At 39.8% G+C, this 24,397-nt stretch overlaps 1 protein-coding gene across 6 annotated transcripts in view; it reads right to left on the bottom strand.

Annotated features, from left to right (window-relative positions):
- Positions 1-254: 254 nt before the first annotated feature.
- The window catches only part of FBXL17 (F-box and leucine rich repeat protein 17), a 192,093-nt gene continuing 167,950 nt past the window's right edge, over positions 255-24,397 (bottom strand). For 4 of the 6 annotated variants that reach the window (XM_077347740.1, XM_077347742.1, XM_077347743.1 and 1 more), the window contains 2 exons: positions 12,505-12,647; positions 255-1,145 (listed from right to left, as the gene is read on the bottom strand). In XM_077347740.1, coding sequence (XP_077203855.1) covers positions 1,008-1,145; positions 12,505-12,647 — 281 coding nt within the window. In that variant the 3' untranslated portion in view covers positions 255-1,007. Of the gene's footprint in view, positions 1,146-12,504; positions 12,648-24,397 lie in introns of those variants that run through there. The other 2 variants (XM_077347746.1, XR_013233131.1) reach the window with 2 other exon arrangements.

Genomic DNA, 24,397 nt, shown 5'->3' on the forward strand with positions numbered 1-24,397 from the left:
CATTGTTTTTTCACACAAGCAATTTTAATTTCTAATGTTAGAATAAATAGTGGGAAATTAAATCAAAAACATTTTAGTTGAAATATTATACTAATTGGGAGGTCTGAATATGGCAAAATTTAGTCAAGGGCATAATTTGTATAAAATAGCTATTTCCAAAACTGCTATAAAATTAATGGGAAACACATTAGATATGAAGTAACTACAGGACAAAGTATCACTTTGGTAACACTAATCACAATTGTTCACTTAAATAATTATTCCATATCTATTATTTATTAAGGATTCTATTCAAAATAACAACTTGTCATTATCAAAATGTTATATTTTTGAAACACAGTTGAGATTTCAGAACTGTACATCTCAAAACATACAGATGTGGGTAGCTTCAAAGGAGAATTAATTTTATCATTAAGCCTAGTGTCTACTTTAAGCAGAGTTCAGGAAAAGCAGTTATCACTTACAAACCAATATGAATAGCCAAATCAAAAGAAAACAAAAGAAAAAGACAATATATTACATTGCTGAAACTACCCACAGAGCTAGCAGGAACCCACTTCAAAGAAATTTCTATATGCTTTTACCTTTAGGTTTATGCATACAGGAAAAGTAAAAGGCTTTTCTAAATGGCTGTTTTGATTATGAACACATAGTTAACAGAAAACGAATAGTGTTTTCTTTTTATGTAAACTTAAATGTATACTGCATTATGAAAAGCTGCACGCCTCATTAACCGCTTAGACACCTGCAGAGGTTTAGGTTGACAATTAAACAGTCAGAACAATTAAATATGTTTGATTACACTTCTCTTCCAACTTTTCCATTAGTGGACTAAGCATATATATATATATATTTCCTCCCAACTAAAACACTAAAAGCTTTAAACTAAAACTGAATATCTATGTCAGAAAAGGCAAAAATACTAATTAAAAAACCTTAACAATTTTCAAATGTTCAGTCCAAATCTGCTGACTGCAGAAGCTATCTTTTTAATATCATGGAAAAAGTTAAGAGGCAGTAGACATGTTGGGCGTCCAACCCATCTGGTATGCTCGTTCCAAGGTCCTCTTGCAGTCTTGAAGTACAGTACTGAAAGTTATGTGTGGGTGCTGTTGCACTAGTTGTTCTACAGTCACTTCATTCACCTACAAGTAAAGAAATTAGTTGTCATTCACATGGCTTTAAATATACTGGTGTAAATAGAAAGTGGGGTTGTTCTTTTGGATGTTAGCAATAAGACATTTATTGGTTAAAAGGTCTTTACAACTATATTTGCATATGGCTGGGAGGGGAGTTATGTTTTCATCTTTCTATGATAACTGACTAAGAATTAAGGTCCTACTTGGGCAACAGCTGACATGGTGGAAATCAGTAATTAAATGTACAAGCCCAGCAGGTCAGGAATATCCCTGCTAGACCTTAGCCAGAGATACCACCTTTATTCCTTGATCACACAAAGCAACCAGACAGGTCTAATTAAACATAACACCTTTACAACTGTTATGCTGTGAGGGGATTAATTTGTCAATTATTTTTAAGCTGATTGTAGTTCATATCATAGGAGCAGACAACTTCCATCATCCTTTAGATAAATAAAAGATTAACCTAAGAACCACAACTTTTAGGTAGCTTTCTTGGGAATCCTTATTGAACATTTAAAAATACATCAATATTTAATTTAAATAGTCAGCAACCTAATCTGAAAGCATGCCAGTGTTACAATTGCTTACTTTGTACTTCCTTTTTTGGGTGCAATGTTCAACTAATATGAGATAACCACTGTAACATCTGTTCTTGCTGCAACTATTTCCTTGAAATCCTTCTTGGAAGATACATTTTTAAACACAACAAATGCTTCTTAAATATCTATCTACTATCACCTTGTTCCAGCCCCCAACTGAAGCAATTGTGCTAGGCAGTGCAGAGAATGAACAGTGATTGCATTTTATGACAGGGATAAATGACGGGTTTAATCTACAGTTCTTCTGCTTTGATAATAGAAACACTCAATCTTCATTGGGAGATCTGTCAACTGAAGAGCAACTTGGATAGAAAATGGGTTTTACTTCTATTCCAAGTACGTGGAGACCCTGTGAGTTCTAAACACTTTTGTAAACAACTACATTACAGCAACACTGTAGGTACTTGAAAATAGCAATGGCCTTTTAATAAATCAGAATGAAATCTGTAATGGTACAAGTAGGTGACACATATCAGTAAATCACATTTTAAATACTGACCAGAAATGTTGCTTGGAGGAAAAGCAGTCATGGAGGGCTTAAGCCTAATCACCCCATACCAGAATAGTAATACAGGTCCCACCGTATACAGTTAAAGTGATAAACAAGCCATGCTCTGTTGTAGAACAATTTTTATGTAAACTCGCTGTATGATTTGAAAAAGCCCAAAGTGTTCAAATATGGTAAAAACCAAAAGTAAAACCACTGGAGAGGAAAAAGAGTAATGATTTCTCCTGGTATACTAATAGGAAGAAGTGCATATTATGTAATGTGAATCCATGATAAGTGTAATACTAAATAGCTTGAATTGGGACTATTTCCCAAAGGAAACTTTTTTTCAATGCATCATCTTATATAATTTTAATTACAGTATTCCATCCATCACGTTTTATAGTAATTACAAAAGAATAGAATAGAAGATGACCCCCCCAGAAGTGAATACATAAAAGCAGGTGACCCTGAATGTAAGATGATGCTCCCGTAGACCCATTATGCACGGGGGTTTTAGCGCACATTCGAGGTGGAATGGCGGTGACTAAAATCACCAATAACGCACGGTGCCGGCTGCAACCGGTCGCAGCTTCAGTGCATGCCGCCGAAAAAGCCGTGTTCGCAAAACGCGGAAGAAAGCGCAGCTTCCGGGTGACTGGGGCGCAACCAGAAGTGGTGCACGGATCGCCTCGTGCATAATCGGTTACTCTGGGTTTTGCCGCTGTCGCGCCCCGCCCCGTGCATAACTGGTGTGTGTCGCGTCTTCCCCCTCCGTGTTTTCCATGTGACCCGAAATCGCTGTTTCGGCGGCCGTGCATAATGGGCCAAAGAGATAAGCCAATCAGCAAGCCAACATGAAATGTCTTCCTTCTACCAGTCTGTCTTCCCCTCACAGCCCTACCCTACTTGCTGCTGCCATCTCCTCTTTGAATCACCCATAACAATTCACAGAACAACCATGAAAAAAGAGGTGCTTGTCAGCTTTATTAGATAGTGATCTGAGCACGTGCCTCTTCATCTATTAGCTATGGTAGTATGGGGAGGGGTTAACTTTATATAAAAATAAATTTGTAGGCATTTTGAAGATGATCCAGCCTTTATTAAAAAAGCCAAAGGAGTAATTAAAAATCTTATTTTCCAGTATAGACTGTGCAATGGCACCAGCTTAAAAAAACACTGTTACCAAATAAATTTGCTTTAACAACCCTTGAAGTTATATTCAAATCCCAAAATAGAAGATGATTAAATGATTTCTTCTTTATTCATTCACTTTTGCTGAGCCTTTAAAAGTTACATTAAGTTACTTTAAAATTATTTTCTTCATTTGTACTCATACTGTCTCTTCAGTGGGGACTTAAAGTGGCTTACACATCCTCTGCTTTAAGATGACCAGATTGTCCCACTTTTGGAGGGACATCTGGGGGTACCTGGCAAATGGTACTTATGTTGAAATTAAAAAATATATATATTACAATACTATTTTTGCATTCTATGCATTCTATGAAACTTTTTTTTTGCTCCATATAGACCAAATTTTTAATCAAGAACCTCCCCCCCCCCCGGTCAATGGTGTCCCGCTTTATCAATGTTAAAATCTGGTCACCTTATCTTATTCCCACAACAACCCTGTGAGGGATTGTCCCAAGGTCACCCGGCAAGCTTCCACACCATAGTAGGAATTTAAACTTTAGTCCCCCAGATCCCAGTCCGATGTTTGACCTACTACGTTATCATGACTCCCTTGTATTATGTTATGGTATAAATAAACAGTATCAACCTGCCTTAAACCAAATATTTTAATACATTTAGGTAGGCACACATTGCATCTATGGAGTAAAACTTTCTCAGACTTAAGAGAAATACTTAAAAAAAATACTGTGGTCAACTATCACTGCTGATTTCTGACCATCTAGAATCCCCAGATCATCTTTTCTGTGATGAAAATTATTTTGGTTGCATTCAGATGTTACCAATTTCAATGTGTCTATGATGATCACAAAGACAGCCTGCTGTGCTCTTGTGCCCTCTCTCCCAACACTTCTTGTGCAGGAAGCACAGCTGAAAACATTCTTGTTTGGGGAGCCTTAATCTGCAGTGAGGACTGAAGGCAGGCACCTGCACAAACTGAAATTTCTTTCTGCCCACAAACAAGGATTGTAAATTCTCCAGATGACATATAGCAAAAATCATCACTAGATAGTCCGGGTGAACTCTTTGCATACTGAAAGGCATCAAATAAATGTTGTTTTCTACATAGAGATATATGTCGCAAATCTAACATTTAAATTTCCTTCGGGCTGTAGGCCTTTTACACATGAACCACACTTCCTGTATTTGCAACTGACCAGTCAGTTTTATGCTCTGCCCACCAAACTTTTATTTTCTCTGTTCATTTTTTAAAAAGAAGTATACATTTAACAAATGTTTGACTTAAAAAAAGCCTTAATAGTTGAATGAATAACATTCTCAGGTGGTCCAATTATAATTCCTGCCTGTAGCTACAGCACAATAAAAAGGTTTATGGAGTCATTCTGTGTGAAGTGCTATGCACTTGATCTGCTAGGGCCGATATGTTCCACAGAGTTTCAATGATTATCTCAGTGCTCAGGGGCCCAGGACTAGTTGAATAACACAGAGAAAGCACAACATCTGCGTCCTGGATCTCCTGAATGTTAATGCAAACAATGTGCTTTGACTTAAATTATGGATTTAAAAAATCCAAAACCAAAACCAATCACACAGCAGCAGACTAGTAATGAATGCACTTGGCAAGGCCAGCAATCATCAGAATACTGATATGATATTTTTTGTCAAAACAGAATTTAGAACTGGCTCTTACCTTATTACTGTGATACAGAGCTGTTTCTATATGGTCCAGTCTCAAACTGAACCACTAGCGCTGGAAAACAATGTAAGAAGTGACTTGGACCACTGATAGGGCTACATAAAAAATAGTACTTATTTTCTGGTGGCTACCCAGTATGTGGGATGTAACCAAGTTAGTAGGATGGGATTATCCAGAAGAGTTTCTGTTTGTCAGAGTAAGGAAAGAACAGTCCTAATAGCTCAAACTAGCACAATGTCATCAGTATTTGGAAGATTAATCAAGGTCAGTACATGGATGGGTGATCACCAGGGAACCCTGGGGCTGCTATACAGAGGAAAGCAATGGAAACTTCCTTGGCCTACCAGTTGCCTTGAAAACCCCATGAGGTGGAACTTTAAGGACATGCCATGAATTAGCTGCAATCCAACAGCAGCAAAATAAATTAAAAAACACGGGTAGAGTCTCACATGGTATGGAATATGGTTAAACTTTCCCTCTAAGACTTTTGAGGGCTTTTGGGTTATATATTTGGTTATCCTGGGTTTTAGTTATGGGTTTCATTGGAGATTTTATTATGTTACTGTGACCCACCATGAGCCATTTGGGATTGGCCAGCTATAAATCACTAAATAAATAAATAAATAAATATCTAAACTGTAATCTGGACAGTGTCATGAGAACATAAGCCACAGATGATTTTTTGCATTCATCAATTGTTTCATCAGTTGGTCTTAAAGGTGCCAATGGACTCAAACTTTGTTCAGTATGGGGATGAATTAGTTAAACTAGAGGCAGAACTCACTTTAAATTTTCTTTAAAAGTACTTCAGCAAGTATTTTTCATATACAGGCTTAACAGAAAGCTTCTCAATTTCCTTTTAAAAGCATCTTTTGTTCTATATTTTAAAAAGCTAATGTTTCAAATCTAAATTTAAAATAAGTGCCTATTGGATGGGGCTGGAGTGGATGAAAGCACTGATGTAAATTGTTTTCTAATATGATTCTCTGAGTCAGAGAATCATGTATTCCTAATATTATATGTCGTACTTCAAAAAGATTCAAATATGAAGCAATTTGATTTGAACAAATTACAGCCATTTATGAAGAAAATAAATGCTGCATACCTGAGAACATGGAACAAGATCAGAATTTGAAAATTACAATCTATCATTTCAACTCTTAAATGGGGGGGAAGGAACCCTCTGAAAGCCAGTTTTGATGTATTGTTTTACCTTAAGCTAATATATACCAGGTTTCTTAGATATGTGAAGAAATTTTTTTTACTGCGTACCATAAACGTCACATATTAGCTGATATTGACATTGTTACTGTTTTTGAATAGCTCTTTGGCTTCTTTTGATTTGTATATGTTTTCATTTTAGGGGCTCATCTAAAAAGACAGTTGGTCTTTCCTCTATTATAGGCTGAAGGTTGGCTCCCCTGTTTTTGTGAAAAAAGGCGTGTACATTAAATTGACTAGATGCTCTTTTTAATGCAGAAACAAATGCATATCCTCACTACTTTACATGAATCCAGAAGGACTGTGCACCAAATAATACCATGATACCTTGTGCAGTTTTACACCTGTGAGATAGGCCATATATGCCCTCTTTGTTGGGGTACCACAGCTATAATGTAAACTTTCCTTAGCTACCGACCAGGATGCATGTTTTCATTGCTTTAGGGGTTTGCTTCAAAAGAATTTGTTCTAGCAAAGCTTTTTGCAAATTTTAATCTACTACTTTAATAAGGCTTCTTTACTTTAATAAGGAATGAGTTCTTGTCTATATATTTATGTTTGGTTTACCACGTTTTTAAAAATTGATTTTTATTGATTTTTACCAGCTTTTAAATTTTGTTGTTCAGCATTTGTGTTTTTGTCTCAGAGCAATGTTGTATAAGATTTAAAAATAAATTTAAAAAAATGCTTGTCTTTGACAGTGCATATTACAGTTCAGAGATGTGCAGACCAGAATAGTCTCAATCAGACATGTACGACAGACTCCCCAAACAGCACAGTTCCACACTCATACCAAAAACTCTTTAAGTTAATGCTTGCAGCAAGTATTAGTTGATTTGTTAAAAGTAGGGGTCTCATTGCAATGATTTGAGAACCTCAATAATTATGGCGAATGTTTTAATAATTATCACAGAATCATAGAGTTGGAAGGGGCCATACAGGCCATCTAGTCCAACCCCCTGCTCAACGCAGGATCAGCCCAAAGCATCCAAGAAAAGTGTGTATCCAACCTTTGCTTGAAGACTGCCAGTGAAGGGGAGCTCATCATCTCCTTAGGCAGCCTATTCCACTGCTGAACTACTCTGACTGTGAAATTTCCCCCCCTGATATCTAGCCTATATCGTTGTACTTGTTGTTTAAAACCATTACTGTGCGTCCTTTCCTCTGCAGCCAACGGAAACAGCATCCTGCCCTCCTCCAAGTGACAACCTTTCAAATACTTAAAGAGAACTATCATGTCCCCTGTCAACCTCCTTTTCTCCAGGCTGAACATTCCCAAGTCCCTCGACCTATCTTCATAGGGCTTGGTCCCTTGGCCCCAGATCATCCTCGTCGCTCTCCTCTGTACCCTTTCAATTTTATCTATGTCCTTCTTGAAGTGAGGCCTCCAGAACAGCACACAGTACTCCAGGTGTGGTCTGACCAGTGCCGTATACAATGGGACTATGACATCTTGTGATTTTGATGTGATGCCCCTGTTGATACAGCCCGAAATGGCATTTGCCTTTTTACTGCTGCATCACATTACCTGCTCATGTTTAGTTCACAATCCACAAGTAGCCCAAGGTCTCGTTCACACACAGTGTTACCTAGAAGCGTATACTCCATCCAGTAGGCATGATTTTCTTTTTTCTGACCCAGATGCAGAACTTTACACTTAACTTTATTAAATTGCATCTTGTTCTCCTTTGCCCATTTTTCCATTGTGTTCAGATTTCGTTGAACTCTGTCTCTATCTTCTGGAGTATTTGCCAGGCCTCCCAATTTGGTGTCATCTGCAAACTTGATGAGTAGTCCCTCCACCCCCTCATCTAGATCATTAATAAATATGTTAAAAAGTACCGGACCGAGCACCGAGCCCTGAGGTACCCCACAACTCACCTCCCTCCAGTCTGATGAAACACCATTGACAATAACTCTTTTGAATGCGGTTCTCTAACCAATTCCCTATCCACCTAACTATCTGAAAATCCAGATTGCAGTCCTTCAATTTATCCATCAAAACATCATGGGGAACCTTGTCAAAAGCTTTACTAAAATCCAAGTAAACGACATCAACCGATTTTCCACGATCCAGCAAACCTGTTACTTGGTCAAAAAAGGAAACCAGGTTGGTCTGACAGGACCTGTTGGAGACAAATCCATGCTGACTTCCTTGGATCACCAAATTGTCCTCCAGATGTTTGCAGATTGCTCCCTTTAATATCAGCTCCATTATCTTCCCCACAACAGAGGTCAGACTCACTGATCTGTTGTTTCCTGGGTCATCCTTCCTCCCTTTTTTGAAGACCGGAATAACGTTTGCTCTCTTCCAGTCCTCCAGGACATCTCCAGTCCTTAAAGAGGTCCCAAAGATGATGGACAAGGGTTGTGCAAGTTCTCCGGAAAGTTTATTGAGCACTCTCTGGTGCATTTTATCCGGCCCAGGGGATTTGAACTCATCCAGTGCAGCTAAATGCCTCTCGACAATCTCTCTGTCCATTTCAACCTGCCACCCAGACACTATCCCTTGGCTACTGCCATCTCTAGATGTGCCTAAACCCTTTGACCTGTAGGAAAAAACAGATGTAAAATAGGCCCTGAGCCTTTCTGCTTTCTCTGCATCCTCCGTTAGAGTTTGTCCGTCTGCACCCAACAGTGGGCCTATTGCCTCCTTTACTTTACGTTTGCTCCTCATATAACTGAAAAATCTTTTCTTGTCACAATGGGCTTCCTTGGCCAATCTTAGTTCACTCTCAGTTTTGGCGTTTCTGATGATTGATCTACAGTGCCTAGCAACCTGTAGGTACTCTTCTTTAGAGCTCTGTCTTTCCCTCCATTTCCTGAACATCTCCCTTTTCTTTCTTGGTTCCTCTTGAAGTTCTCTGTTCATCCAAATAGGTTTCTTATGAGCCAGTTGTCATTTTCTTGGTTAAATAATCTAGTTCTTAAGCAAAGACCTACTACTAGCTCTTCTCAACAGAGAGCAGGGGTGCCAGCTCTGGGTTGGGAAATCTTATGGGACACCATGTGTACTGTTCTGCTGTTTTAATGGGATATTGTTTATGGTTTTAATTGTTAGCCGTCTCAAGGCGACAAAAGCCGTGAAAGGCAGGATATAAATTCTAACATAAATAAATAAATAAATACCTGGAGATTTTGGGGGTGGAATCTGAGGAGGATGAGGTTTGGGAGGGAAGGGACTTCAATGTCCACAGAATCCATCTTTCAAAGTAGTCATTTTCCCTAGGTGAATTGATCTCTATTGTCTGGAGATCTCCAGCTACCACCTGGAGTCTGGCAATCCTATCTGAGAGGTGATTCCTTCATAAATTGAACCAAACAATGGATGGGATTCAAGACAGAGAAATGAGATTGCCATTCCTCATGGTGTCAAATTTATTATGCTATTTCTTGTCTGAAAGCAGTGAACATGATTCTTCCATGCTGCTTGTCTTAAAAGCAAGCTCATACAGAAATAAAAAAGACCACAGTAATGGCAACTGATAAGAAATGAATTATTATGATTATTTTCATGGTGAGGATCTATAGTAGTGAGATCTATAGCCTGGAGGCAGTTATATAATCAATGGAATTAAACAAAGAGTCTGCTTTTGCACAGCACTGCTGTTTCTCTGATCTTTTTTGGCAAGGCCCTCAACTCGTTTGTAATTCTAAATCTATGTCAAGCATATATCAAAGAAATTCCAAAGAGATAATGTCACAAAATGTATTTGGTGGAGACTGCTGAAAATGTATTGTTCTTTGTTCCTTCGTTTATATGGGCTTCTCCCCTAGATTTCAGGAAATGTCATATAATACACAAGATGCAGTGTGTACCTGGGATACAAACATCATACAATACTTTGGAAAAAAGTCAAAAGGGGGGAAAAACCCAGGTCCATATACATGGCTCTCCCCCACAATATATGAAAGAACATTTTCTGTCACAGTGGCATTTGAAAATCTGTCTGGTCTTGCCAAGATTTTTCTTCAGTGGTGCCCTGAATGCTGGTAGTAGGAAAAAGAAATCCGTTCAGCATGAATATAGAAAAGTGAATGAACTGGTTTTGTTCTATAACTTCTCTATTCCATATATGGGGATGGATGGAGTTTTTACAGCTGCCAGCATTGCATTTCAAACATTTAAAATTCAGAGATAGTGCTTCTGAAAATTTGTTTTTTTTATGGCTACTTTCCTCACTCCCCTCACAAAGAAGTTTAACAAGCAACTTAAATGACCCCCAGTGGTCCTCCTAACACCACATTTTACAGCCTTCTCATCAAGTTATCCAATATATTTCCCCATTAATCAGGAACAGTTTTCCCCAATTGCACTGCAACCATCTCAGATTTTTATTCTTGTTAGCTCAGTTGTCTCTCTACACAGCGTGCAGTCCTTTTGTAAAAAGTCAGGAAAGTGTAAGCCAGCAATTAAAGGAATACAGATTGTACAGTATGCATTCTTTAATGGTTGATATATTAAAATATCTTTTCAACATCAAGGTCATTGATTGCTTTCAGTAGCTCAAGACAGGATAAATGGACTGTTTTTACTAAGTCTTTTGTGATTGTACAAACAATATTAACTAAACCCACAAAAATAAGTATCTGTAAAGCCAATCCGGTGACTAGAGGTCAAGTTTAAACCCCAGGGTTAAGTATCCTTTTGAACAGTTTAAGCAGATAATCACCAAACTCATCAATGGAAACTCACACAGATTTTCTTTTCTTGGCTATTACAAATAAGGATGGGCACAAACCATGTGAAGAGCCAAAACCTATTCTGAATTCTGATCAAGGCTTAGGAGGCAATATTCTAACGTGCATGTAGTCTCTGAAGACATCACCAAGCTTTTGGGCATGGCTAGGGGTTGCTCAGGAATCAAAACCCACCCCAAAACTCTGGTGCCAAAATATTAGCCAATGGCGGTGATTGCAAGGTGTTTTACCACCCCAGACCACTAATAGGGACCTTCTAAAGCTTGGCAAGCACTGCTGCCTGTCAACAGCAGATTTCCAATTCACTGCAGTGTGATTCAGATTTACGTAAGTGTAGCATGAGCACACATTCCCTTCATTAGCTACAGAGGTTTGGGATGTAGAGTGTACTTGTGAAAGAACTTTTCTACTGGGCATGGTGGGAGGATTGCTTAGCTAACTCAGTGAGGGGCTCGTGGCTTTGGTTTGCTTTGGGTTCATCTGTGTTGTGATTCAGTTTTTATTTGTTTGCTGCAAAGGGTGGAAAAACTTTTGATTGAATTAAGTCCTCTTTCACAGAAAAAGTATTCTTGTTTAGTAGGATTTTTCAGCTATCTGCTTCATTGGTAGTTTCATCCCCTGACACTTTGAAATGCAGTAAGATGAGGGAGTGCTGTTTGGGTATTTTTAAGGCCATGTTTGTGACTTTACTGCCATATGATTTGACTTTACTGACCACTGATATCCATTAGAAAACCCCTCTATTCATTTGCTTCTCCTTGGGCTGCACTCTGTTTGCCAGCCTTCCTCTCCCATCATGCATTAGGGGTCTTGTTTCAGAGTTACTGAGATAACTTACTTTTACTCCCAATTCTCTATTTGAAACCCCCAACCTCCATTTGGAACTACCATGCTTTGACTGACTTCTGGAACCCTGACTTTGGACTGCAATGACTTTGAACCTTGTAATTCTCCCTCAGCTTTGGTAATTTTGAAGAACTGTAGCAGATGCTGTAATCTGACACTAGGATTTGGCAAGCTATTACACCCACCTTGGCTGCAGTTGGGTTGGGTGCTTGGTCAGGTGTTCTGAACCATGACAAGGGGTAGAAGGAGTCCCATGGCTGTGGGAGGATGCCATCAGTTTCCCCTGTGCCAAGTGGACATGGGCAACAAGCAGTCTCTCCTACCAGTGGAGGATACACTTGGCATATAGCCCAAAGTGTCGACTGTTTACTTCCATAGGGCTCTCAACTACCACTTGATAGTTTTCAGCTGAGCTCTCCAAAGTGCAAGGCTGAATCATTCACCTGATGGCAGATCTCTGTAGCATCCAAAACCATGAACTCCAAAGTGAACCATGGCCATGCCCCAAGAAAGGAGACGCCCATTGCACCTGGCCACTTTGTGGTTCTCCATGAGCATTACTAGCTCAGTTATCAGAGAAATGGTACTTGTCATTTTCTTTAATAATGTACAGAATAAATGTTTCTCACTCAAACAATCTTTTATACAAAAGCTTCTTACCTTGTCACATCTCATCAGTCCTAAGTATCTGAGAGACTTGCTACTTTGAGCAATTTGAGTGGCTCCCTTATCTGTGATTTCTTTGCACCATCCTACATCCACAGTCTCTATTGTCATACTGTATCGGCCAATAGCTATCAGTGCTGTAAAATATGAAATAAACAAAGCATAAAATGTATGAAGAACATTATTTCTTAAATTACTGAATCAAAGTGTGTTTTATTTTCTATACTAATTTAAATTATTTCCTTTGCAACATAATGTACTCCACTAACTTATACAGAACTTCCATGTCTTTTCAATTTACACACAAACCTTTGTCATCAATAAAGTTACTATGTCCAAGCCAGCACACAGTCTAGTTCTGAGGATCTGAGTGAATATTGACATTTTTGGTAGCATGATCATGAGACAAATCACTGGATTCTGCATGTGTTCCAAGTGATGTTCTATGGGTCCCACTGGTTTAAATGAGTTAAAAGGTCTTTTCAAAACCATGAACTGAACAGTCAGGTAATTTTTAAAAAATGATGATAGTCCACTAGATATCTATTAGTAAAACAAGTTAAACTGAAAAAAATCCTATGAGAATAGCAAATCAGCTTCTGTTCACTCTATTACTAAAACAGATCACATCTGCAATGGGAAAATTCTGAAGGCAGTTTACCCAATTAACATTCAGTAAGGTAAAACAAAACCAAACATAAGGGCACGTGGGCATATTTACTTGGGATTAATACAACATCAAGGATTGATGGCGACAATATGCAGAAGAATTATATGCAAACACCAAGGTGCCTCAGTTACCAGCCAAAAACACCCAACATGAATTGGAACTGCCTGTACTGGAAGAAGTGATCTGGACTCTGAAACAGCTCTCAAATAATAAGGCTCCTGGCATAGATAACATTCCAGTGGAACTACTCAGATCTGTTACACCAGCAGCAATCACAGTATTATGCCAAAATGTCTGGGAAACAGGGAGATGGCCAATAAACTGGAAAAGGTCCATTTTTATCCCATTATTAAAGAAAGGTGATGCTCGCATCTACTCAAACTATCGAACTATAGCCCTGATCTCCCACGCAAGTAAAATCTTATTGAAGATCAGAACAGTCTCAAATCAACCATTGATGCTCAGCTACCAGATGTCCAGGCTGGTTTTCGACATGGTCGCAGCACCCGAGATCACAATGCAAATTTGTGCTGGATTCTTGAAAAAGCACATGAATATCAAAAGGCCATCAATCTATGCTTTATTGATTATTCTAAAATGTGTTGATCACAAGAAGCTATGGGATGCCTTACATGAATTGGGAGTGTTGCCCCACTTAACCCACCTCATCAGTTCATTGAACACCAACCAGGAGGCCACAGTATGGACAATATATGGAGATACTGATTGTTTCAAGGTCAGCCAAGGAGTGAGACAAGGGTGTATCTTATCACCCTTTATTTTTAACCTCTATGCAGAGGTAATTGTGCAGAAGCTTAAGAATCTACAATCAGAGTCAAAATTGGAGGTCATAACATCAATAATCTTCGCTATGCAAATGATACAACACTCCTTGCTGATTCAGAGCATGATCTGAAGACCCTGATAAAGAGACTAAAAGAAGAAAGTGAAAAGATGGGACTATACCCAAATATCAAAAAGTCCAAGATCATGACAACTACTGGCAGTAGCACCAAAGTCACAACTGACAATGAGAACATTGAATGTACTGGTGATTTCATCTTTCTTGGCTCTATGATCAATCAAAGTGGTGGATGCAGCTGTGAAATCAAATGGCGAATAACACTGGGCCAGAATGCAATGTTAGGCATGAACTGAATTTGGAAGAGTAAGGATATCAGCCTTAATACAAAGTGCTGGCTAGTCAACGCTGTTGTTTTCCCCATAACAACCTATGGATGCGAAAGCTGGACCCTGAAGAAGGAAGACAGGAGGAGAATAGATCCTTTCGAATTATAGTGTTGGAGACGAATGCTGTGAATACCATGGACAGCCAAAGTTACCAACAAGATAGTTTTAGAGAGGAGCAAACCAACTATGTCATTAGAAGGGAAGGTATTACGGCCAGACACATCATGCGATCAAACTCGCCAGAAAAATCATTAATGCTTGGCATGGTCAGCAGCAAAAGGAAACGTGGTCACTGAAGGATCCGCTGGCTCAACACAATCAAAGCCGATACAGGGATGACTATGAACCAATTAAAAGAAGCAGTCAGAGACAGTGGTGCGTGGTAAAGACTTTCCTATAGAATCGCCGAGGGTTGGACACGACTGAACAGATGACATCATCCTCATCAATGCATGTAAAAGGTGTGGGGAAAGCTTTTGGATCTTAAATCACAGCCAAGTCTTGTATGTTGGACTGTAATATTTATTTATTTTTATTTATTTTTTTGTAATTATTTCCTACAGCTCTCGGGAATACTGGCTCATGGCGGGTTACAGTTAAAAATTCCAGTACAATAAAACCCTAAAATATAGTTAAAACATCTGCCTATAAAGGCCACTAGATCTTTTACATTTAAGAGACCATGAAGGTCTAGGCCTGAATTCCTAACAAGAATAAGTGTGATCCTGATGATTACATTAGCTGAAATTTTGACGTAGATTTCCAGTTAGCTGTTGTAAATAATTCCTCATTAAACAGATATCTCAAATTACACTGAGAAAAGTGAACCTGACTCCTAAACATTTTGGTGGACTACTAAATTTAATGAGAACTCCCCTACTTTAATTCTATAAAAAACAAAATATCTTCAGAATTAAACATTAAGTTAAACATTTTAAAAAAAGCATTAACAATATAGCAATTTAAAAGTTTACAAACAATTATAGTTCAATGAATTATATTGTAATATTACAGTCTTTGTTAACTTTTTGATGACTAAGAAAAATTACTAAGACTTAAAATTAATTAAAAGACTGAAAAATTCCTTAGGAATAACTTGCTTACCACCTAAGGGCAAGGAAAATTCTGTACAGGGAAGTATGTTTATCCTGGGTTTTGGACATATTGTTCCCCTGTTAACACTTAATTTACCTAGTATGTAATGTCTACAGAATTATACTTTACAATGTAATGCTATGGACTATAGTATTTTAATTTTATACAACATAACTATATATGTCAATACACTTACATATGCTTAGCAAGAATAAGATTTCAAATCATCCATATTTTCCATATATTTCTCAAAACATGCCCATGTTTTCAGCCGTATTGCTACACTATCTAAAACAAATCAATCACCAGCAATCAATCAGTTCACTTGCTAAGAAAATGTTCACATGTTTGGGGATAAGATAAAGGTAAAGGTAAAGGTATCCCCTGTGCAAGCACCGAGTCATGTCTGACCCTTGGGGTGACGCCCTCTAGCGTTTTCATGGCAGACTCAATACGGGGTGGTTTGCCAGTGCATTCCCCAGTCATTACCACTTACCCCCCAGCAAGCTGGGTACTCATTTTACCGACCTCGGAAGGATGGAAGGCTGAGTCAACCTTGAGCCGGCTGCTGGGATTGAACTCCCAACCTCATGGGCAAAGCTTTCAGGCGGCTGCCTTACCACTCTGCGCCACAAGAGGCTCATTTTGGGGATAGCCAGCAGCAAATGTCAAGCATTACAAATGAGCACTGCACTCATTATCATAATACCAGAAGCATGGAGGACAGGAGGGGAAAGAGTCTCTGATTGGCTGTCAGTGGGTGAGTGCCCTCACCATATTGGGGGCATGTCACCCAGCAAGAGCGAATCAGAAGCCTGGCATGTTGTTGGGAACACCTGATGATTTTTATGTGGTATGATGGGAATTATACCTATGCTTATGTTAGTCATGTTTATGTAACCATGATCTAAATGAGGGCACACCATAGACCCATTATGCATGGGGGGAATAACGCACATTCGGGGTGGAATGGCAGTGACTAAAATCACTGATAACGCAAGGTGCCAGCTGCAACCGGCAGCAGCTTCGGTGCATGCCGCCGAAAAAGCCGCGTTAGCGAAATGCGGAAGAAAGCGCAGCTTCTGGGTGACCGGGGAGCAACCAGAAGCAGTGCCGGGATCGCTGCGTGCATAATCGGTTACTCTGGGTTTTGCTGCCGTTGTGCCCCGCCCCGTGCATAACCGGTGTGCGTCGCGTCTTCCCCCTCTGCGTTTTCCATGTGACCCGAAATTGCCGTTTTGTCGCCCGTGCATAATGGGCCATTGAGCTATACAGGATTACAGTATTGCCCTAACTGGCAGAGTGTTCTTTCCCTATTAACTGCACACTCCTAGGAATGGCCAATCAGGTACGGATTAAGTTGTCTGCATGCAATTTGAACTGATTGGGCCTCATTGACAGAGTGCAATTTGAACTGATTGACCCTTAGTATTAGGTAGGATTAACTGAATGTCTTTTATGTGTGATAGCTCCTTTTAGGCTGTGGATTTGCAAGGGTCTGTGTGATTTCTCTGTGATGGTCATATAAATTAGACACATCAATGTACTGTAACAAATTTGCTTAATCATTTTAATTAATGGTAATAAGAATCAATGCCATCTCTGATTGGAGATCTAAATGCAAGGTCTACTGTTCTCAATACAAATGTAAGAGAAGAAAGAAACTATCTTCCCTGCAAACTAAAAAGAACATACATATAATATTTAATTGTTATTTTTGTGATACAGTGTTAGGAATCATGAAAATCCCTGTAAGAGACATAAACAGACAGAAATTGTTCATGTATTTTAATAGGAGAACCATTGGCTTTCTTTTGGGATGGGAAAAATACAGTATTAAGGAAAGCTGTATGCTTTCTATGTCACCTGCCTCAGGCTCTTTGAGGTTACTAGTGATAATATGGTCGCTATACATTTGTACATATGTGGATGTACCATATTTCATAAAAATGAAACGTGAGACTGCAGTGAAATGCAGGAGTACAGGGACATAAGCATGCTGAGGAGCCAATTTAATATGATACCCTGAGGAAATGAAAAGGAAGCACATCAGACACTATCCCTATGGCAAGCCTAGTTCTTTGAGGGCATTAGCAAACTTTCTTAACTTTATTCGGTCTAAATGCATATTTTTGACTTTCAGTGGGAAGCTACTAGTGGGCAAGCAAGTGATAAAAGATAAAAAGTAGTTACACAGTTAATATACAAAACTATACAAGCCGAATAACAAGCAATATTGGGTGTGACTTTAAAGACCATAAACATTCCTTGTTCTGTCTTACTCCAGCAATCTATTTTCAGTCAGATGCCCCAGAGAAGCTGACAAAAGAGACATTACAATGGGGGTATCTCAGAGTGGCCTCCACAATTTGACAAAACTATTCTCCATGAGGTCTTGTAAAGCCATTTTAGTTTGAGGCCACCAATAATTTATGCTAGTACTTTTCTTAAACTTATTTCTTAAGCTTAAATTATAGTCTGTGAGAAGACTTTCTGTTCTTTTCTGTTCTAAACCTACTGCTAATCAATTTAACTGGGCTCTGTATTAGCATTAATCTTATCAGATAATCATTTATTAAGGAAGAATGAACAACCTCGGAACTTCAGCAGACTCTTTGATTCTTCAGGCTGTGTGAATAATTTTGGCAAGCTTTCGTTTTCTCTCATCAATAACATATGATTAAAATGCAAGCTATTTGTACTTCAATATTCAGACATTCCCCCCTACTCCTCCCAACTCTTAAGTTCCAAACTGAATCAAATTTTCTACAGAACTCCAACAAAAGGGCAATGTTAATATCAACTATGAAAATAGGGATGCTAGAGATTACTGTGCTGGCATTCATGCTGATGTTCAAGGTATAGCGGCAGTTCACTCTTGTTCTAATATTGTACTTTAGTAGTCATGTGCTTAAGCAAGCCACTGTCTCACAGCCTTATCAATTATAATCATGTCCTACTATACAGCAGTGGTCCCCAACCTGCGGGCTGCGGCCCGGTGCCGGGCCGCGAAGGCCTTGGCACCGGGCCGCGGCTCCTTCTTCCCTCCCCCCCCCGAAACAAGAAGCTTCTTGTTTCGGGAGGGGAGGAAAGAGAAGCTTGCCGAGCTGCAAGCTAATCGGCCGCTTTAGCGGCCGATTTGCTGGCGGCCCGGAGGGGCCGGGAGGAGGAGCCGCGGCCGCCGGTGCCGCAAACGCGCATGCGCGGCAGTCCGTGCATGCGCATTTGCGCTGGGGCTGCCGCAAGTGTGCGGGCCCCTGGGCCGCCCTCTCCCCCCACTCTGGAGCAGCGGTCCGCAGCAGCCGAAAGCTTGCGGACCGCTGCTATACAGGACTACTGTAAGGGTGACAGAGCAGTGCACATGATGTCTTTTCAACAGTTCTTCTTGATACTGTGATCAGGGCTCTAGAGTAAGGATTTCAAAATAAGTGTTGGTTGGGAGAACAAGAGGTGAGGAAGACCAGAGGCTCTTACAATTTCTATTTTATGTATCATTGTTATTATCATGTTAAATTATTATTGTTATAATATTACTGTTGTTACTGTTACCTGTTATCATGTATTAATTGTATCCTCCCTGTTTTCTGTTAACCACCCTGAGCCCTCGGGAATGGCGGTATATAAATAAATAAATAAATAAATAAATAAATAAATAAATAAATAAATAAATAAATAAATAAATAAATAATGGGGAGAAATCTACATTTAGGACATGCATACTTAATCTAATCTGGGTATGCTTAACCCCCCTGACCAGATGCTCCAGCAGTGTAATGTAAACTTTTGCTGCCATTTCTCATGTTAAGAATATTACTGGATTAAAAAAAATATCCATACAGATATATATACAATATCATTTCCTCAGGATAAGATAATTCTCAAGTAGATTTCATGGATCATTCTAAATGGTGCTGCTAGTGCCTCATTGATTTTAGGTTGCTGAATAAAATCATGCATTACGGACAGTCTCACTGCAGTATATCTGTATATTCCAAGAAAGCAGAAACAAAATATGACATTTAATTTTAAATATTCTTACACTGGAAAGCATCAAAATGAATTTAACACAAGGCATTGTATTTATTCATAACCTTATGTTTAACAGCATGCATATAATACACACATATTTCTAAATTGAGGGGCACAGCAAGTGACCACAGAATTGTATGTTACCATTAAGTTAATTATGATTAACTAAACTTGAGTTGAGCTCATTTGCTCAAATTAATCAATATAAATGGATGCTTAGACTGTGCATTACTGGTACTGGGAACACTGAACAAAATTTAAAAGGGCTTCACACTGTGAATCATCAAAAGCAGATTCAAAAAGTAATGAAAGAAACAGCTTCTGCACATGCATTTCAAAGCTTCTTGTTAGTAAACCTTTCAGTTTATGTTCTAGTTAACCTAATATAACTACTAGAGCCACACTGTCTATGACATGTCAGAGAGGATTTGCAGGAGCTATTTTCAGTGGCCTCATCAAATTGCTTTCAAATTATGACAGTTACAACATTTATTCCACATAAGGTGTAGCTCGATAGCTACACCTTAATTGCACCCTCTGCAGTATAATAAAGCTTCAAACATTAATTAGCTGTCCTGTATAAAGAATGGGATAAAACTTCTTGAAAACAGTTGACTGTAATCACCCCGGGAACTCTTTAAACAGTAATTAACATGATGGAAATGCAAATAAAAAATGTTGAGTCCTAAGGGCTTGAAAAAGGCTACTTTCTCCTTAAGTATTTTCCAGTACATTTCCTATTTAGTAGCATAATTTCAGTCTTCAAAATACTCACTAATAAGAACGATAACCTAAGGGAACATACAGCAGAGCACTATAACACTGCAAAATTCTTTTTTTGAAAGGAGGAATAGAAACCTAGTAGCTTGTAGTTTTATAAATTATGACAGTTATATTTGAAGAAATATTGGTGATGTTACCAGACATACTAATTTTTTATAATTGAAATATTGTGATGATAAACATCATTAGTTGTAAAAAGGTAAAGGTAAAGGTATCCCCTGTGCAAGCACCGAGTCATGTCTGACCCTTGGGGTGACGCCCTCTAGCGTTTTCATGGCAGACTCAATATGGGGTGGTTTGCCAGTGCCTTCCCCAGTCATTACCGTTTTACCCCCCAGCAGCAAGCTGGGTACTCATTTTACCGACCTCGGAAGGATGGAAGGCTGAGTCAACCTTGAGCCGGCTGCTGGGATCGAACTCCCAGCCTTATGGGCAAAGCTTTCAGACGGCTGCCTTACCACTCTGCGCCACAAGAGGCTCATGCTCATTAGTTGTAGTTAATAACTAAAGATGATATTCATTGTTTCAACACTGTGGCACAATAGAGAATAATAAACAGGCAATTAATCAAATTACTTTACATTTCAAAGTTTTTTTATATAGCATCAGAGATTCATGGATATAAGTAGGATTCTACATGTTCTGGAGTGAACGAATATCCACATTGTAATATACAATTGGATCTCACAGAAGTGTGTAGAACTTTGCATCATTAATGCAAAGGAGGTATGGTCCCATGTGACAACACATAGATGGGCCCAGTGATTCTGAAGAATTAATGTCTAAGAAATAGGTAGTTATTTTCACAATGTGAGGGGCATAAAGAGTTTATACACTGACATGTTTTAAAACACAAAATGGCACAAAATTACTACATGACTGCATAAGTGGAAGATGCTTAGTTTTATAATTTTGAAATGCTGGTGGGAATTTTGGTTCAATTATGACAGCACTTCTCTTGCTTATAACCAACTATAAAAGTGCCTTTCATAGATTATGGACTGCAACAGAACTCATATATCAGTGTCACAAACTCCAGTCTCTACTGGTTGTCTTTTGAAAATTTGGTTGAGATGATCAAGCTCCATTTGATTTACAAGAGAAAGCTGGTCTTCCCTTTCTAGTTGGAACTCAAATTTATTGATGTAAGAAATCCTTTGATTGTGCTTACAATAAGAATGCTTAGGAAGAATGTTTACTTTTTTGCTGGACCTTCCCATGCTGTGCAATAGCATAGCTTATTCCTATTAAAGTTATAAATATTTCCAAGAATTCTAGTTCTCCTCCACCACAAATTTAAAAAGTATTAACTAGAGATGTAGAATTCTGAATTTCTGGGGGGGGGGGGGGAAACAACCCAGAACTTTGGGGAAAAATTATATATATGAAATATTTAGTGTCCTATCAAACCAAAAATTGATAGGGGAAAAGTTATCTCAATTATCAACTATGGGAAAGAAGAACTGCAATCCCCATCAAACTCCATCAGGTAGCCTTGCTTTGATGACTTCTTTGCATTGAAAGAACTGTAGCCTCTGATTTTCTATCAAGTAAGTGCAAAGCTTACATAGATCATGAAGCAATGTGACTTTTCCATCTTCTGAAGGTTTCTTATTGGATGATGGAGAGGTTTCTAGAGATGACAAAATGAGGAGCCCCCAGGCATGTTTCCTCAGACTAGGAAGAGAACCTCCTTGAGAACTATTGGCAGGGTCTAAATATGCAAATCAGCAGAGCACTAAACTGCTTAAAGCAGTGGTCCCCAACCTTTCTGAGGTTGGGGACCGGCAGAGCATCAGGGCGTGGCCCGCGGGCCGCGCCCGCGCATCGGGCCGTGCCCGCACGGGCGCAGCCGGCCCTGATTCCCTCTCCCCGCCCTCCCGCAGTAAGAAGCTTCCTGGGCCGCAAGCTTGCGGCCTGGGAAGTTTTTTACTGTGGGGGGGGCGGGGAGAGGGAGCCGCGGCCCGGCGCCATGGCCTTCGCGGCCCGCCACCGGGCCGCGGCCCGCAGGTTGGGGACCACTGGCTTAAAGGATCAATAGCTTTATTGAAAACTGAAACAACTTTGTAACGATAGAGTTGTAACTTTGTAACGATAGAGAACCAGGAGGAAGTGTGCTCAAAGGAAGTCTTCATTGGAGTGTATCAGGATACAGGAGGAAATTATTTGAAAAATAACAGCAAGTTCCTACCTAAATATGCTAACTACACATCTACTCCTATGTCCCCTGTAGGATATTATTCATATATGTTGTTAAATCATGCACACTACAAAACTTGCAGGTTGTAATACCACTTCTCAAGAACTAATATGCATAGCCTTTGAAGTTCATCTAAAGTCTTCTAGGATTCTTCTTAGAAAATCCATCTGCATCCTGCTGCACCCTTGCCTGGAGACAGGTCTGTGATATTCATGTTTGGTCTTCAATGAGAGCTTCAAGTTCCACTTTGCAGTGCTCTTCCACTTTTCTGTTTGGTTGTTGGGCATTTTTTCTATGTCTTCCCAGGTTAGGTAGGAGAGGTTCTTCTTGGGGCTACTACCTTATTTGTGCTAATTGATTTTCTGACTTCCAGAGCCAGCTTGGTAGTGGTTAGGAGTGCGGACTTCTAATCTGGCATGTCAGGTTCGATTCTGCACTCCCCACATGCAGCCAGCTGGGTGACCTTGGGCTCACCACAGCACTGATAAAACTGTTCTGACTGAGCAGTGATATCAGGGCTCTCTCAGCCTCACCCACCCACAGGGTGTCTGTTGTGGGGAGAGGAAAGGGAAGGCAACTGTAAGCTGCTTTGAGCCTCCTTCGGTTAAAGAAAAGCGGCATATAAGAACCAACTCTTCTTCTTCTAGTTCTTGGGGTTCTGCTAGTGTTTCATCTGCAAAATTCAAGGTGCTTAGTTGCACTGCTTCTGGCTATTGAACTGTTTTCTTCCATTGGAAGAAATTATTATTATTTCTGCCTTATTATTATTATTATTATTATTATTATTATTACATTAATTAATTAATTAAATTTTTAGACCGCCCTTCTCCAAATAGGTCTCAGGGAGGTTTACAACATAAACAGTTAAAACACTGCCAAGCTGACATGTGAATTGGGGGAACAGCTTCTAAACGGCTGCAGTCCTTTCACCAAGGTCAGGGGCTGAACCTCCCAGTGGTATGCCGTGCAATCTGGGGTTATACAGGGATCTATTATCTGTACAAAATTATTAAAAAATTATATGGACTCCTTTGTCCAGCTGGTCCAGAATTTGGGGCTGGTCTGTCATAAATATGTTGATGACACCCAGCTATGTTTTGTTGCCATGGCCATCTGTCCACACCCTCAGATTCTCTGAATAAATGTCTGGAGGTGGTGATGGACTGGCAAAAGTTGAATCAGATTTAATCCAGGTAAGAGATATACAGACATATACAGAAGAGTATACCTCTTGATGGGGTTCAACTGATTTCTTCAACCACTGTCAAGAATCTGGGCATGATCCTGGATACCTCCTTTTTCTATGGAGGCTTAGGGCACAAATACTGCCCACCTGGTTTTACAATCTCCATGAAGTATGACAGCTGGCATTTTACCTATCAGTGCCTGAACTAGCCACTGTGACTCATGCAATGGTTACCTATAGACAATGGTCCCTAACCTTTTATCACCAGGGACCAGTCAACACTTGACAATTTTTCTGAGGCCTGGGGGGGGTAGTCTTTTGCCGAGAGATGTCGCCACTGCTGCCGCCTGAGCCCCTGACTTCCTGCCGCCTGCTGGGGGGCGCTGCCAGCAGCAGCTGCGCAGTGCCACGCCAAGGGGGAGCCCCAGCCATGGCGACCACTGGAGAGCACCAAAGGTGAGCTGGTGGTAGAGTGGCAGGGCAGCCCCTGAGGCAGCCACCGGGGAAGAGGAGGAGCCGCGGCCCAGTACCAACTGATCCACGGACCGGTCCCGGTCCCTGGACCGGGGATTGGGGACCACTGGACTAGACTACTGTAACTTGTTCTATGCAGGACTGTCCTTGAAACTGCTTCAGAAGCACTAACTAGTCCAGAATGTGGTAACTCAAATTCTTACTAGGACCACTAGACTGTGCACTGTATTCTTCCAGCTGCACTGGTTCAAGGTTTTTA

The sequence above is a fragment of the Paroedura picta genome, chromosome 7 (genome assembly GCF_049243985.1).
Source record: "Paroedura picta isolate Pp20150507F chromosome 7, Ppicta_v3.0, whole genome shotgun sequence".
Taxonomy (NCBI): Eukaryota; Metazoa; Chordata; class Lepidosauria; order Squamata; family Gekkonidae; genus Paroedura; species Paroedura picta.